The sequence below is a fragment of the Rhinopithecus roxellana genome, chromosome 11 (assembly GCF_007565055.1).
Source record: "Rhinopithecus roxellana isolate Shanxi Qingling chromosome 11, ASM756505v1, whole genome shotgun sequence".
Lineage (NCBI taxonomy): Eukaryota > Metazoa > Chordata > Mammalia > Primates > Cercopithecidae > Rhinopithecus > Rhinopithecus roxellana.
The window spans coordinates 116,507,108-116,524,386 of record NC_044559.1 but is presented as its reverse complement, the minus strand read 5'-3'; the positions used below and the strand labels follow the sequence as shown (position 1 = coordinate 116,524,386).

The 17,279-nt window shown below is 41.9% G+C and overlaps 1 protein-coding gene across 1 annotated transcript in view; it reads left to right on the top strand.

The window, feature by feature from the left end:
• CUBN (cubilin) overlaps window positions 1-17,279 on the top strand; it is a 319,416-nt gene that overhangs the window by 145,575 nt on the left and 156,562 nt on the right. Inside the window, 2 exon segments of the mRNA XM_030941178.1 lie at window positions 5,322-5,496; window positions 6,948-7,117. Of these exon segments, the coding sequence (XP_030797038.1) occupies window positions 5,322-5,496; window positions 6,948-7,117 (345 nt within the window).

Here is a 17,279-nt window from a genome sequence, read left to right as displayed (position 1 = left end):
GGTTTATAAAATTATCTAAATATAATTTGTTATAATTATATAACACTATATAATTACATTATTTACATAATATTCTTATATAATTTTATAACATATATAGGATGTCCCAGATATATGTAATATTATGTAGTATATTATATACTTACATTATAAATTATAATTAATAATTACAGTAATTAATATTTATTATTATAATAAATTATTATATATTTTAATGTACATATACCATATACTACATAATTATGTCATATGTCATATATAGTTACATATATGTAACACATTTATTATGTATACTTTGAACTTTGACCTGTCTGCAAACTTTAATGTCTTCCAAATACACACAAAAATCCTGTCACCTCAGCTCTAGGGACTGCTGTAGCACAGCATGACAAGGATTCTATATCCAGTACAACTTAAATTCCATGAGGCTAGATGTTTGTTTGCTTTGTTTTACTGCTATATTCCCAGCTCCACAGAGTACCTGGCAAATAGTAAACACTCAGTAGAAGTTTGTGGAATGAATGAAAGCATCAAAGTCTCTGATTGGCACACCGTAATAATGCATATTTAGGGTACTTTACAAAGGAATTTTTACCTCTGTGTTCTCATTTAAACATGAAATCATTCCATGAGGTAAGAGGGGAAGTTTATTCCCATTTTACAGTGGTCAAAACTAAGTCTCAAAAAGATTAATGGGTTTTTCCATGATCACATGGAAGGGGAGTGGAAGAGCTGATAACTGAAGCCAGTCACTGCTCAACACTCCAGTAAACCCTGAGACCATAGATGGGTGCAGGGTGCAAGGGGTCGATATGAGTAATATGGACTCATAGGAAACTTTAACAAAAAAACTTTAATTATAAAACAAGTTCTTACCTTGAAAAGAAATGAAGTCATCCCTTCAGTGAGAATCACTAGGAATTACTTTTAGTAATTCATCACTAAATCATTCAATCACTACTTTTAGTAATTCATTACTTTCAGTAATTTAGTAAAGTCATCCTTCTCAGTGAGAGTCACTAGGAATTACTTTTAGTAGCTCTAAAAGACTTAGCAGTTTTATCTCTGATTTCATTTCTGTAGCTCTACAGACAATTTGCTATTGTCTGATGATGGAGCTACAGTAAATGAAATCAGATAGAACTGGAAAGTCTTCATGGAAGGACTGCTGCCAAGTCATGACTCCATCTCCGAGGAGAAACAAGGTGTCTCCTGAAATTCACACTCACAACACAAAGTAGGACTAGCATCCATGTGCAGAATGTTCAGATGGCCTCGCTTGCCAGCAAGGATATTGGTTGCATAAAACCCCTTATCACTTACAAAGGGCTGGTGGCGGATCTTCCACAGCTATGTGCCCTGTTCCAAACCGTTTATTTTCATACTCTGAAGTGCATGTGATTGTTGCCCACTTGGCAAAATATAAATGGGCCAGTTGTATTTTGGGTTGTGTCACGCCCATCATGGGAGAAAGTAGAGACAGGGGCTGTTCCCTGAAAGCAGGCCTGGGGCCTGAGGGACAAAATCAGGGACTCCAGGCAGAAGCAGCTTTCAGAGAGAGCCCTATGCCTGACAGAAATGGCTGTGAGAAGACGCATAGTCTGCCTGGGGCTTATTTTTATTATGACAAGCTGACATTGCAGTGGCCTCCCATGTTCCCCCAAAAGCAGGGCTTGGGGGACTGTTTTGAGGCCCTTAAATATTTGGGGAATTTTTTTTTTCTGAAAGCTAAAATGAGCAACCCTCTGACATTTTGTTCAAAAGCCTTGTTTTGCTTTTCTGCAAATGCTCAACTCATGTGGAAACTGCTGTAATAAAATTGGGCTAATGGCGGTGGAATGGTTTTTTTCACCCCTCCCTAGCTGCTGATAACATGTTAGCAGTGGGTTTAAAGGTTTGTTACCCATGGTGGGCATGTGATCTAAAAACTTTGCTGACTTTCTCAGCCTGCACGTGAGTGTAGGCAAGTGGGGCCTTACAGTCACTAAATATTGGGCTTACCTGGATTTCACAAAATGTATTCAGGAGTCATTTATTCCCTCAAAAATCAGAGTCCAGAAAGTGGTCCGTTGCAAAAAGCAGCAGCTGTTTGGTTACTCATAACCCCGGAATGCTGACTTGATTGTAACAATAAATGGAGCTAACAGAGCAGAAAGAAATGTTCAAAACAGATTAAAACCATAGGCTTTGAAATGTTCTCCCTCCTGAGCATTTGCTAAAACACATTTTTAAATCTGTGATCATCAGACCACTTCTTTTCCCCCCAAAGTTTAGTCATATGCTGTAGTTGAATGAACCACGCCCTGAAATTCTTTCCTTCTTTTTCTTCTTTTGAAGAGTCATGTGCTAACTATCGATTTTATTTGTGGAAGCCAGAAGGACCATTGTTTCGGTCATGGAAACACTCTGCCTGATTTCACTTTAATCTCTGAGAAAGTCTTTAGAGAGATTCCGAACTGGCATCAGGCAGAAAAGGAAATCCACTCCTTGGAGCAGTAAACCAGGACAATTGCTTGGTGTGGACAGTTAGCTCGGTCTGGCCTCTCTGCGATAGGCTTTTGTGAGCTCAGCCTTGCAAGAAAGGAAGCAAATAATGTCCAAAGTGGCAGTGTTTATTCTTCTAGAGGCTTCTAGATCCAGCCAACTCATACCCATTATGTTTGTGATCTCAAGGGGATGTATGAGCAGAGAAAACAAAGAATATTTTGCCGATGTGCGAGTTTTCTTTGTTAGAATTTAACACTTGCGCTCAGTGGTCTCTCCAAATACGTGCTGTTGATTGGGCTGGGGTGATTGGGAACACATGCTGTCAGTTTCATGCTCTGAGGACTGTTCCCTAGGCAAGGGGGTAGGGAGATCTTGAAAATGGGAAAGAAAGCTGACTCTACACACCAAGCAAGCTTGCTTCTGCCATTTGCATATGTGTACGTGTCAGGGGCCACACAAGGCTCTTCCTAAAGTCCTGCTTTTGATGGGACTTGGGGGGAGTGCACAAACATCAGCTCCTCCTAATAAAAATAAGCCTGAAGCAGTCGGTCTGCTTCATTCCTTTGCAATTACTGTCCTTGTGCTCAGCCCTCTGTGGAACAGCAGTTTCATTCATTTTGGCCTTTCCCGGATGGCTGGGGGGAATTAATCAGACAAAGAAATCATTATAGATTCAAATCACACACTCCTCCCCAAAGTAGGCTTCTTGTTCTCACTCCCTCTCCCCAGAGAACACTTGAGTGATTTTCGTATCAGTCAGCAGTGGGCCCTGAGGGTGGGCAAGGGCCGGGGGTGCTGAGGAATCAGGGCAGAGTGTCTCGAGGTGGGGGAAAGGCACAGAGGGAGGGTGGGAAGGCACTGTGCCCAGATCCCCCTGAGAGCCGCCTTCCTGGCTCTGGTCCTGAGTGCCTGTGCCTGGAGGGCTGGGGCTGCAGTTGTGAAGGTCTCAGATACCAATGTCTTAGAAAACTCTCTCTCAAAGATGGTCTTTCTTTTACAAATTGAAGTTTGAAGACCTGAAGATGAGAAGTCAGCATCTTCTATTTGATTCTCGTCCTCCCTTCGCCACCCTCCCCAGCCCCACACATACACACAGGAGACAAACAGGACCCAGAGGAGACTGAGAAACCTGTCTGTGAGGCCTCCTGGAGGCCTGGCCTAGGCTATCCATGGCTGCAAGATGCCCTCTGTGAGCCCAAGGGGACTCTTTCCAGAGGACGATGTCACTGGGGTAGTGGATTCCAGTCAGACAGACAAGTTTGGCAGATTTGGAGGAGCCTACGTGGTCTGAAGTCATGTGTGATAGATCTAGAAGTGAAACGGGAGAGTTCCCTAGCCACCCCTCCTCAGGACGTGTGACAGGGGTGTGGCTCATCTGTTCAGCTGCTGTGCCCTCAAACCCATTATGGGAGGGGGAGCACACAGACTGGCAGGTGCAGGAACCCAGGCAAGATGTTACCCACAGTAGGGTCTAGTGGTGGGTGCCTGTGACTCTCAAAGCCCCCATGGGCAGGGTGCAGTGTTCTTTTAGCTCTGCCATCCACAGACAGCTTAAGTGATAACCAGCCCAGTGACTCTTGGTACTGGCCTTCTTGTCTGGCCTCCAGGAAGAATCAGGTCACACACGGTCTTGAAGGATGGTGAATGTGGGGATTTTATTGGGTGATGGAGGTAGCTGTCAGTGGAATGGATGGGGAACTGGAAAGGGGATGGAGTGGGAAGATGATCTTCCCCCTGGAGTTCATTTGTCCCATGGATGATCAACTGTCTGACCATCCCCAGCCAAACTCCTCTCAACGTTCAGATGCTCCTTCTCCTCTTTCCTTCTCTGCCATGTCACTCTTCTCCTCCTCTGCTCTTCTGTTCATCTGCTCATCTGCTCCTGGACCCTGGGGTTGGAGGTTTATATGAGTACAGGATATGGGAACATGGCAGGCCAAAAGGCAACATTTGGGTGTGAAAACAAGAATGCCCGTTCCCATTTAGGGCTGCAGGTTTCCAGGCTTGGGGGGTGGAGCCTTTGCCAAGGAACCACCCTCTTCTACCCAGTATTTCCCTGTCTCCTGTCTATAACAGAAGGAGCCATCTGGAGACTAAGGCAGAGTCTAGGGTAATCCCTGAGCAGAAAAGTGGCATGCACTTGGTCAGGTTCCTGGGCATGGGCGTCCTGGGAGCAGGCACAGGGAGGGTGCATAGCATCCCCTTCCTTAGGCTCCAAAACACACCCAGAGAGCTGGTATTTTCATTCCTAAAGAAGCGTAAGCATTATATTCAATGTGTGATCTTAGAAAACATTGTTTGCAGGTTAGGAGGAAATTCCTAAAAATATAACTGGGGTATTGGTAGCCTTCAGTGAACTCAACTTTCATAAGAAAATGGCTTTATGCTAAGACTATCATGTGTGCCTATAAGAGTTAGAAAATCAGACATTTCTTTTTTTACATGTCCCCCTAAAATTCAGAAAATAAGACTTAATACTGTATGATCTGTAATGTTTCTGCTAGAGAAATCAGGAAATTCCATGAAGACATGAAAAAGACAAAAAGAGGAGATAGGGAAGATTCTGGAATAATCTACTCCGTCCTCCTCTGCAATTCTGGCTGATGAAACAAGCAGGCATTTTATGGGTGATTGAACTTGTGTGTTCCTAAGGCAGAGGGAGTGCCTTTGAAAACTCAGCTCAAGTTTATAGTGCATCCCCACCCAGGGAGGCTGAGATTTCAATCTCTAATCATCGTAGAACCCAAGGAGTCAGGGGTTAAAATGAGCGAGGGGAAGGGCCTGTAATTGCCTAAAATATTTTTTAAAGTCTTTTTTCCTACATCCCATGTTAGATCTATGGAGGCCCCGATTTCCAGTCTCCCAGAATAGCCCAATTGTGTACTCAGAGATCACCTGAGAACCCCATGCAGGTGTCCAGCACTGGAAATGAGCTAGCAATTCGATTCAAGACTGACTTATCTATAAATGGGAGAGGCTTCAATGCTTCATGGCAAGCAGTCCCTGGAGGTGAGTGAAAAAAGGAGGTTTCCTAAAGTACTTAAGCTGAGCCTTCGTTAAATTTCGTGAAATGCTTGGGAATACGTATGAAGGTTATGCCCTGATTGATAAGTTAGTGACGTCCCAAAGGGAAGCCTACTGAGACCTGACATGTGCACTTCCCTAAAATACATGAGAAAGTTTAACTTCCTAAGGGTCACCGCATATGTGAAAACAAGAATGCAAGTGTGTAAGTCCATGGTGAGAGCAGAACTAGTGTAACAGGCCAGACCCACTCTCCAAGGGCTCGTACCTCTTAACCAGCCCCCATACCTCATGCCATAGTATAGGCCTTTGAATTCTTGGCAAATATCAAACTTGCAAACATTGAATTCATGAATCCCAAGAAATTACTGTGTGTTCTATGGTGACTTTCTGCCCAAGATTTTAGGTAGTCTAAATAAATTACCTGTTGTGTATTTTTAAACTATAATAACAAACTATGGCACAAAATAGTTTAATAGATGTTAGCATATACAACTACTAGAGAGAGCCACATTTGCAGAATGCTTACTGTGTACCAGGCACTTTTCTAACTATTTTATGAGGATCTCCTTTAGTCCTTACAACCACCCTTTGAAGGAAGTCTATTTCATATGCTCATCTCACCAGTGTGGACACCAAAGCTTAGAAAGGTCAGCGACTTGCCTGAAGTTCCACAGCTAGAAAATGTCAAAGCACATATGTGATCCCAGGCTCCCTTATGGCCACACTTCTTCAACAGAACCATAACCAAGGTAATATAAGAGCTCTCCCCTAAAGTTAATTATGTAGGAATTTAAATACACACACACACACACACACAGTGTTTAGATTGCCCCTAAATCATTCTCCATTATTAGAAAATGGTGCCAAATTTTTCCATTATTGGTTTATATTATCATAAATCGAAGAAATGGTGGGTCATAGAGAAGACATTGCAGTAACAGGTATCTGATAGCATCAAAGGAATTTTTAAAAACCTAAGTAACTGTACTATATCCAGAATATTAAATTTTTAAAGGGTAGATATTAAATTATTTTTAAATGCATGCACTACTAGATTATCACAATTCTTGGAAGGAAACGTATTATTCTTCCAGTATGCTATATTTTTAGAGGACAATGAAGAAGCGGTGTTCCATGGCTTTGTGAAAATGTGATTTCATTTGTGTTTCCTTTTAATTATTTTTAAAAATAACTTTTGGCATCTGTATTTAAAGTGTTTGAAGTATTTTTCTTAGTATCATCCGTGTCATCCCTTCTTATTCTGTTGGGATAAATGACTTAATGTGGGTATCAAGTTCTTTAGCGTTTTTATCATAGACTAACTAAAACTGATACTCAAGCAAAGTAAGGTATTGATCTATACAACCAGGTAATGGATGATTTTAATGCATCCATGATTCCTCTCATGAAACAATTGTGTTCTGCACTTCCAGGTTGTGGTGGTATTTTCCAGGCTCCCAGTGGAGAGATTCATTCTCCAAATTACCCCAGTCCTTACAGGAGCAACACGGACTGTGCTTGGGTTATTCGGGTTGACAGAAATCACCGTGTTCTCTTGAACTTCACTGACTTTGATCTTGAACCACAGGACTCTTGTATTATGGTAAGTGACGTAAATTTCAAGCATTGTCTCCAGTCAAACCTGGGTCAAAACACTGCCATATAAGCATATTTAGTGAATGTATTACTTATGGGTGTTTTTAACGTCAAATCATAGGAAACCAAACTATTAGCAACTTAAAATATAAGGACATTTATTTTTTACCTAAAAACAAATCAGGAAGTAGATAATCTCAAGATTTGTTTAGCAAGTCAGTTTCTGCTCTACCATGATTAGCATGTTGACTTTTCATTGTATGAAAGTATGAAGACTATGAAGAAGTCATGGTCAAAAATGGCTGCAGTGGTTTTTATCTGAATGTCCTACCTGAGTCTACCTCTGAAAAAAGGAAGAAGGAATAGTGTTAACTATTTCTGTTTTGTGTGTGTTACTTTTAATAAGGAAAGCAAATTTTATATCATTAGCCAGAACTGACTACAAAAGAGATCCAGAAAGTATCATGGAATAGATTTATCATAAATGTTTTAGATCAATTATTATTAAGCCTCTAGGATTTTCACAGGATTCTGCTTCCCTTGAGACTAGGATATCTTGATTTGCTGCTTGAACGAATCTATATTCTGATAGAACAAGTTGGGAGACTGGGAGTGTAGGAGAAGGAATATGGCTATGAATTGGGCAGATAACAAAAAAAGTTTCTGCTACTGAGATGGGAGAGTTTCCTTGACTCCTTCACAGGACTTGCGAAGGGGGTGGGTTATTTGCTTGGCTGCCTAGCTGAATTCAGGAGGGAGCACACAAACAGATGAATGCAGGAACCAGGGTGAACGAACCCTGGAACTGGCTAGTCCCTCCTCTCTGGTGGGAGCAGGCTCTGTGCATGGCCTGCACAGCATCCAAACATGTTACAATGCTCTTTTAGCTCTGCTGTCTCGGAGAGGGTGTCTGCGACCCCCGGAGCCCCAAAGGGCATGTGTTACAATCAGTGCTCTTTTAGCATTTGCTGTTCATGGACAGCTAAGTGTTAACCAGTTCAGTGGAGGGTCAGGGTGGCAGCCTTTTACATCCTGACCTCTTGGTACCCGAGTTCTTGTCTGGTGTCCAGGAAGAATCAGGTCACATGAACAAATTGAAGGGTGGTGAATGTGGAGAACTTTATTAAGACGTAGAAGTGGCTCTCTGCAGTAAGGGGAGCTTGAAAGGGGTTGGAGGAAGTGGGTTGCAGGAAGATAATCTTCCCCTGGAGTCTGGCCTTTCTCAGCTGAACTCCTCCCTGACCACAGTCTCCGATGTCCAGCTCCATCTTCTCCTCTTGACATTCAGACACTTCTGTCTTCTGTGTGTGTGTGTGTGTGTGTGTGTGTCTGCTGAGTCTGGGGCTTGGTGTTCTTATGGGCACCGGATGGGGGCAGGGAAAACCAAAAGGCAACATTTGGGTGGGAAAACAGGGATTGGTTTTCACTTTGAGAGGCAGATCCAGGCTTAAGGGTGGAGCACTCACCAGGGACCTCAACCTCTTCTACCAAGCATTTTCCTGCCTCCTGTCCCATCGCTACTACCAACACTTTTAGGGCATTCCTACCTGAAACTAATGCTTTGTGCTTAATATAAGAGTGAATGAAGTTTTATTTTGAAGTTTTCTTTTTTCTTTCTGTTTTTAAGTTTTTTGGCTACCTGATTTTCTTTTGTTATTGTTATTATTATACTTTAAGTTCTGGGACACATGTGTAGAACCTGCAGGTTTGTTACATAGGTATACACATGCCATGGTGGTTTGCTGCACTCATCAACCTGTCATCTGCGTAATTTCTCCTAATGCTATCCCTCCCTTAGCTGCCCACCCACCAACAGGCCCTGTTGTGTGATGTTCCTCTCCCTGTGTCCGTGTGTTCTCATTGTTAAACTCCCACTTATGAGTGAGAATATGTGGTATTTGGTTTTTTGTTCCTGTTTTAATTTGCTAAGAATGATGGTTTCCAGCTTCATCCATGTCCCTGCAAAGTACATGAACTCATCCTTTTTTATGGCTACATAGTATTCCATGGTGTATATGTGCCACATTTTCTTTATCCATTGATGGGCATTTGGGTTGGTTCCAAGTCTTTGCTATTGTGAATAGTGCTGCAGTAAACATACGTGTGCATCTGTCTTCATAGTAGAATGATTTATAATCGTTTGGGTTTATACCCAGTAATGGGATTGCTGGTTCAAATGGTACTTCTGGTTCTAGATCCTTGAGGAATCGCCACACTGTCTTCCACAATGGTTGAACTAATTTACACTCCCACAAACAGTGTAAAATCGTTCCTATTTCTCCACATCCTTGCCAGCATCTGTTGTTTCCTGACTTTTTAATGATCGCCATTCTAAGTGGCGTGAGATGGTATCTCATTGTGGTTTTGATTTGCATTTCTCTAAGGACCAGTGATGGTAAGCTTTTTTTTCATGTGTTTGTTGGCTGCATAAATGTCTTCTTTTGAGAAGTGTCTGTTCATATGCTTTGCCCACTTTTTGATGAGGTTGTTTATTTTTTTCTTGTGAATTTGTTTAAGTTCCTTGTAGATTCTGGATATTAGTCCTTTGTCAGATGGATAGATTACAAAATTTTTCTCCCATTCTGTAGGTTGCCTGTTCACTCTGATGATAGTTTCTTTTGCTATGCAGAAGCTCTTTAGTTTAATTAGATCCCATTTGTCAATTTTGGCTTTTGTTGCCATTGCTCTTAGTGTTTAAGTCATGAAGTCTTTGCCCATGCCTATGTCCTGAATGGTATTGCCTAGGTTTTCTTCTAGAGTTTTTATGATTTTAGGTCTTACATTTAAGTCTTTAATCCATCTTGAGTTAATTTTTGTATAAGGTATAAGGAAGGGGTCCAGTTTCAGTTTTCTGCATATGGCTTGCCAGTTTTCCCAACACCATTTATTAAGTAGGGAATCCTTTCCCCATTGCTTGTTTTTGTCAGGTTTGTCAAAGATCAGATAGTTGTAGATGTGTGGTGTTATTTCTGAGGCCTCTCTTCTGTTCCATTGATCTGTATATTTGTTTTGGTATCAGTACCATGCTGTTTTGGTTACTGTAGACTTATAGTATAGTTTGAAGTCAGGTAATGTGATGTCTCCAGCTTTGTTCTTTTTGCTTAGGATTGTCTTGGCTGTACAGGCTCTTTTTTGGTTCCACATGAAATTTAGAGGTTTTTTTTCTAATTTTGTAAAAAAAAGTCAATGGTAGCTTGATGGGTATAGTATAGCATTGAATCTATAAATTACTTTGGGCAGTATGGCCATTTTCATGATATTGATTCTTCCTATCCATGAGCGTGGAATGTTTTTCCATTTGTTTGTGTCCTCTCTTATTTCCTTGAGCAGTGGTTTATAGTTCTCCTTGAAGAGGTCCTTCACGTCCCTTGCAAGTTGTATTCCTAGGCACTTTATTCTCTTTGTAGCAATTGTGAATGGGAATTCACTCATGATTTGGCTCTCTGTTTGTCTGTTACTGGTGTATAGGTATGCTTGTGATTTTTGCACATTGATTTTGTATCCTGAGACTTTGCTGAAGTTGCTTCTCAGCTTAAGTAGATTTTGGACTGAGACGATGGCATTTTCTAAATGTACAATCATGTCATCTGCAAGCAGAGACAATTTGACTTCCTCTCTTTCTATTTGAATACGCTTTATTTCTTTCTCTTGCCTGATTTCTCTGACCAGAACTTCCAATACTATGTTGAATAGGAGTGGTGAGAAAGGGCATCCTTGTCTTGTTCCAGGCTACCTGATTTTCTAACAAAAAGTTTTTCATCTTTCATTTGTATATATCAACATTTCACTCAAATACAAACCAGATTCTCTTGATTACTGGATCTTTCTGTTTTAGCTTCCTGATCGTTTCCTACGCAAGTTCCAACTGGCTAGTTTCTTACAAATTTAACTGAAGAAAACTCAAAGGTTGTTTTACATTTTTCCAAGTAGTCCATTTTAATGGTATGATTTCATTATTATTTTACAAGATGAGGTTATTAATGAAAGCTAAGTTTATTTGTCACTGTATATTAACCATCCAAATGAGTCTTCAAAGTCTAAGTTGGCTAAACATCATGAAGACTGAAAGTGTAGAACATCCACCTACTCTCCTGACAAAGACCATTTCGAAATTTTGGATGACATTTACAAACATCTTTCTAAAAGTAGCCAGTGGATCATGAGGTAGTGTGAAGTTTCTGAGTGAATATCTGAGAGAGGTGTGAGTCCAGTCTTTGGGACCATTTTTGCCTGCAGGGCCTTTACTGATCCACAAAGGTTTAGCAGCTCTTCTGAGAGCCTCTCAGGACAAAGAGGACCAAAGTTTGATTCCAGAGCTTTGTTAGGGTGGCAGTCTTGGTAAGCCATTCGTGTCTTAGGTAAAATGAAAGGAAAACAGCCTTCATTGAGACTGCATTTAATGTTTGAGTTACCTGAGTGAATCCCCAAACTCTGAAGCCATGAAATAATGAGAGTGAATCTTGTATTTCTTCTGCATCTAGGCACTGGACATCCAGCAAACACAATTTAAAATCTTCTTCAAAGAGAGATATTAGCATTCTGGACATCATTTCTACCTATAATTTTTCATGTATAATAGCCAATGAAATAAGAGAGTTCCCTGACCTCCTTTGCAGGACATGCAACAGGAGTGTGTCTCGTCTGTTCAGCTGCTGCATGTTCAAACCCCTTATGGGCAGGGGAGCATGCAGACAGGAGTGCAGGAGCCAGGGTGACTGCTTTTGGACTCCAGATCCCATGGTAGCATCTAGGGGTGGGTGCCTACAACTTCCAAAGCCCTAGCGGGCATGCTACAGTGCTCTTTTAGCTCTGCCATCCTCAGATGGCTTAAGTGTTAACTAGCTCAGTGTCCTCTTGGTAGCCGGCTTCTTGTTTGGTGTCCAGGAAGAATCAGGTCACACATGGACTTCAAGGGTGGTGAATGCAGGGGCTTTATTGGATGATGGAGATGGCTCCCAGTGGGAAGGATGGGGAGCAGGAAAGGGGGTGGAATGGGATGATGATCCTCCCCCTGGAGTTCATTGTGCCACGGCTGATTTCTTGTTTGACTGAGCCTGGCTAAACTCCTCTCAATGTTCAGATGCTCCTTCTCTTCTCTCTTTCTCTGCTGTACTGCTCTTCTGCTCCTCTGCTCTTCTACTTATCTGCTCATCTGCTTGTCTACTTGTGAGGCCTGGGTTTAGGGGTTTATATAAGTACAGGATAGGGGAGTGTGGCAGGCCAAAAGGCAAACTTTGGGCATGGACACAGGAATGCCTGTTCACATTTAGGGCCATGGGTTTCCAGGCTTGAGAGTGGGGCCTTTGCTGGGGAACTGCCCTCTTCTACCCAGTATTTCCCTGTATCCTGTGTGTGTCACCAACACACTATCAAAGATAATCATGTACATGAGGGGACACTATAACAAAAATGAGATGTGATATGAGTAAGAGACAACAGAAACAAATCCACTAATATGCCAGATACTAAAGTGACCTGGCACACTTGCTAAACAACTGTGATTACTCAACTTATGGAAATAAAACTCAAACTGAGAACTTTCAGTAAGGAACTGCATACTATAGAAAGTGACACTGCAATATGAAGAAGAACCAACTACAAATTTGAGAACCGATAAGTACTGTAGCTAAAATTAAGACCACAGCAGAAGGTTTTTTGGGGGGATTAGATAGAGATGAAGAGAGAAATAGTGACTAGAGAGAAATAGTGAACTGGAAGATAAGTCAAGAATCTACTCAGAAAAAAGTGTGGATGAAAAAAGGATGAAAAATATATGAGAGGTTAAGACACATAGAGGACACTCAGAAAATGTATAACACACACTTAATTGGAGTCTTACAAGGAAAAGTGAGATATATGGAAAAGAAGCAAACTTTGAAGAGCTACTGACTAAAATTTTTCCAAAACTGGTGGAAGTCATCATTAAAAAAAAAAAAATTAGAATCTCAAGGAACCCAAACAGCAAAGCAAGATAAATAGAATGACATACTTTTCTAAAAAAAAAAAAAATTAAATAACAAAGACAAAGAAAAAATGTTACAGTCAGCTAGAGGAGTAGGTAGGTGGGGAACAGATTGCTTCTTAGAAAGTAGAAACTAAATGCTAACTTTGCAACCAGCATTGGAAGCAAAAAAAATTTTTTTAAAGACAATAGAGTGATATATTCAGTTTAAAGAAAAAAAAGTAACTACCAGCCAGGAACTCTATGCTCTCCTAAAATTCCTTTAAGAATGAAGGTGAGGCTGTGTATGGCAGATCACGCCTGTAAACTCAGCCCTTTGGGAGCATGAAGCAAGAGGATCAGTTGAGCCCTGGAGTTTGAGACCAGCCTGGGCAATGTAGTGAGACCCTGTCTATACAAAAGAGTTAAAAAATTAGCCAAGCATGGTGGCACACACCTGTAGTCCCAGCTGCTTGGGAGGCTGAGGTGAAAGGATCACTTGAGGGTGGAAGGCAGGAGTTGCAATGAGCACAGATCTTGCCACTGCACTTCAGCCTAGGCAACAAGCAAGACCCTGTCTGTTAAAAAAAAAAAAATGAGGGGAATAAAGGTGAAATAAATATTGAAGTAAAAGAAGGGCCTTGCCCAGGCGCGGTGGCTCACACCTGTAATCCCAGCACTTTGGGAGGCAGAGGCAGGCAGATCATGAGGTCAGGAGGTCGAGACCATCCTGGCCAACGTGGTGAAACCCCATCTCTACTAAAAATACAAAAATTAGCTGGGTGTGGTGGTACGTGTCTGTAATCCCAGCTACTCGGAAGGCTGAGGCATGAGAATCACTTGAACCCAGGAGGCGGAGGTTGTAGTGAGCCGAGATTGCGCCACTGCACTCCAGCCTGGCGACACAGCGAGACTCTGTCTCAAAAAAAAAAAAAAAAAAAAAAAAAAAAGAGGATCTTTAAGAGAAGTTTGAATGGACCAGAGACAAAACTACTCATAGTTTTGACTATGGTGGGCATTGCTCTACCACTTGCTTCCTGCCTCATCTGCGTGGTGTTCTTTTCTTTGATACAGTGCATAACCCATGGAATTTAACATACAAAGTGTGTAACCAAACCAAAGCCTAGGTCAAAAGCATGCCAGCGTGGCTTGGTTTTTCCCTCTTGTGATCGCGAGGCGGGTTTTCCACCTACATGGGACACGAACACACAGACGAGGTTTTCTATGAACACTGCCATATTTCAGCATGCAGCTGGGCTTGGCTTAACAAAGCACAGCAGGAGGAAACAGACAGCAGGAAGTGAAACCTCAAATGTGATCTGGTATGAGGCATGGAGATGGAAAATAAACTCAAAACTAAGTGCTGGGAGGAGTTTGGGCTGGTGGATAAGGCAAAATATAAAATGTGAAAGTCCAAACAAGTTGTCAGAATCAGATAATACTGTATGAAGTACAGTTGACTCTTGAACAATGCTGGGATTAGGGTCGTTGGCCCCCCGCTCCCCTGCCGTGCAGTAAAAAATCTACATGCAACTTTCAAGTCCCCCAAATCCCCAAAACTTAACTACTAATACCTATGGTGGACAGAAGGCTTACCATTAACATAAACAGTCAATGAACAGATATTTTATATGTCTTATATATTACATACTGTATTCTTACAACAAAGTAAGCTAGAGAAAATAAAACATTATCAAGAAAATTATAAAGAAGATAAAATATATTTACTATTTATTAAGTGGAAGTTGATCATCATAAAGGTCTTCATCCTCATTCTCTTCACATTGAGTGGGCTAGAGAGGAAGAGGGAGAGGGCGCTGGTCTTGCTGTCTCAGGGGAGGCAGAGACAGAAGAAAATCTGTGATTAAGTGGACCCAGGCAGTTCAAACCTGTGTCGTTCCAGGGTTAACTATAGTTGGAAAATCCCAGCCAGTGGGCAGAAGAGACATTAGAAGCAAATACCTCTAAGCACCCAGGCAAGACATTAAAATAAAAAGTGAGCTACACTGATAGTGTGAGTCAGCATTGTGCCTCAGCTAAGAAATCCAGCTCTGATATAGGGTGGATCTGGGGTTGAGCCTGGACTTTGTGATTTTCTAACAGTGTTCTTTGGAAGAAAGTTCATCTTTCAGCTTCAGTTTCCTTAATGGAAATGGGGGTAATAAGAGGACCTGGTCAGATTTATTGTTAGGTATTTGAGATAATATAGATAACCGGCTTGCTGTCACATGGGAAGTTCTCCACTTGTGCTAGCCATTATGATGCTGCTGCTGATGAGTGTTTTGGGGGAGGTTAATTCAATGAGGACTGGAAGAAGAGGCAGCATGGAATGCTAGGAGCAGAAATGAACTTAGAATTCAGAGTCAGACATGAATGCCCGTGTTCATCACAGCACTGTCCACAGTAGCAAAGACATGGAATCAACCTAGATGCCGATCAATGGTGGATGGGACAAAGAAAACGTGGTACATATACACCAGGGAATATGACATAGCCACAAAAATGAATAAGATCATGTCCTTTTCAGCAACACGGATAGATCTGGAGGCCATAATCCTAAGTGAAGTAACACAGGAACAGAAAACTAAATACTGCATGTTCTCACTTAGAAGTGGGAGCTAAACACTGAATACATATGGACACAAGGGAACAACAGGCACCAGGGCCTACTTGAGGTTGGAAGCTGGGAGGAGGGAGAGGATTGAAAACTACCTATCACATTCTGTGCTTATTACCTGGGTGACAAAAGAGTCTGTACACCAAACCCCCATGATGGCAATTTACCTGTATAGCAAACCTGCACATGGACCCTTGAACCTAAAATGAAAGTTTTTTTAAAAAGGAAGTCAGGGTCAGGACTTGCCATCTGTGATTCTGGGCCTCAAGCTCTTAAGTAGAAGAGCCTACTTTTGAATCTTTCTCATAGTAGAGCACCTAGGATTTAGCATGCCTTGGACTTAGTGCTGTGGAATCATTGTGAAAATGGCCGGCATAATTCATCTGGGCCTAGAAGCCAGGGAAGCTTTCACACTGGAGGTGACATTTAAGTGGCAGAGGCTCACCAGTAGAGATGCAGCAGTGAGGCCAGGAGGGGAGGCCGCAAGGGAAGGATGGGTAAATGGTACACACACATTTGGGAATAAAAAAGGAGAGTGTTGTCCCTGGAGTGTGAACAAATGCTGGGGAGCATCTGGAGACCAATGGGCTCCAGAAGACATCTGAGTTCTCTTCTGCTCCAGTTAAGAATTTGAAATTATCCTATAGGTAGTGTGGAGTCAGTGAAAATTTTCTGTAAAACGGGAATAACATACTCAGAGCTGTATTTTATAATGACAATAGGCAGCAGTGTGTGAAGAATGGGTTGGCAGAGAAAAAGAAAGATGGTAGCACATCTGTTTGGGAAGCAATGGAAAAAACTTGGATCAGAGGTGATAAGGTCTCATAGTAGGCAGTGGTCTTGGGACACATGGAGAGTGCAGAGACACGTGAAGAACTGTCATGGTGGCTGTCACTAGACTTAGAGGCTAATTACATGGTAGTGGGTGGGGCTGGTGATAGAGATGGGGGATGGAAGGCTATTTGCTTGAAGAATGAGTGAATGGCCAGGAGTGATGGCTCATACCTGTAACTCCAGCACTTTGGGAGGCCAAGACAGGAGGATTGTTTGAGCTTAGGAGTTTGACACCAGCCTGGACCCCATCTCTGCAAAAAATGAAAAAATAATTAGCCAGGCAAAGTGGCATATACCTGTATTCCCAGTGACTTGGGAGGCTGAGGTGGGAGGATGGCTTGAGTATGGGAGGTCGAGGCTGCAGTAAGCTGTGATCACACCACCCTGTTTCAAAAAAAAAAAAAAAAAAAGGGTGAATGATGAGGCCATTAACTGGGTAAAGGGAGTAGATGGTAGTGAGTTTGACTTGTAAACTTTTGGGTTTAAATATTATATAGTTTGACATAAGAGTTCAGTGCTTGGGATAGAATCTGAGCTGGACATACACAATTGAGGATGATTTCTGTATATCTGGGTGGTTATTAAAGTTGTGGGAATAGGTATGATCACTTTTAGGAGTATTTTATCAAGAGAAAGGGGCCAAGCCAACTCTTGGGGAAAGACTGCCATGTAAGGGGCGGATGAAGGATCAGAGGAGAGGAGGCTGAGGAGGTGCGCTGAGTGCTTGGCAAAGAACCAGAAGAGAGTGGTAGCATTCAAACCACGAGGGAAGCTGAA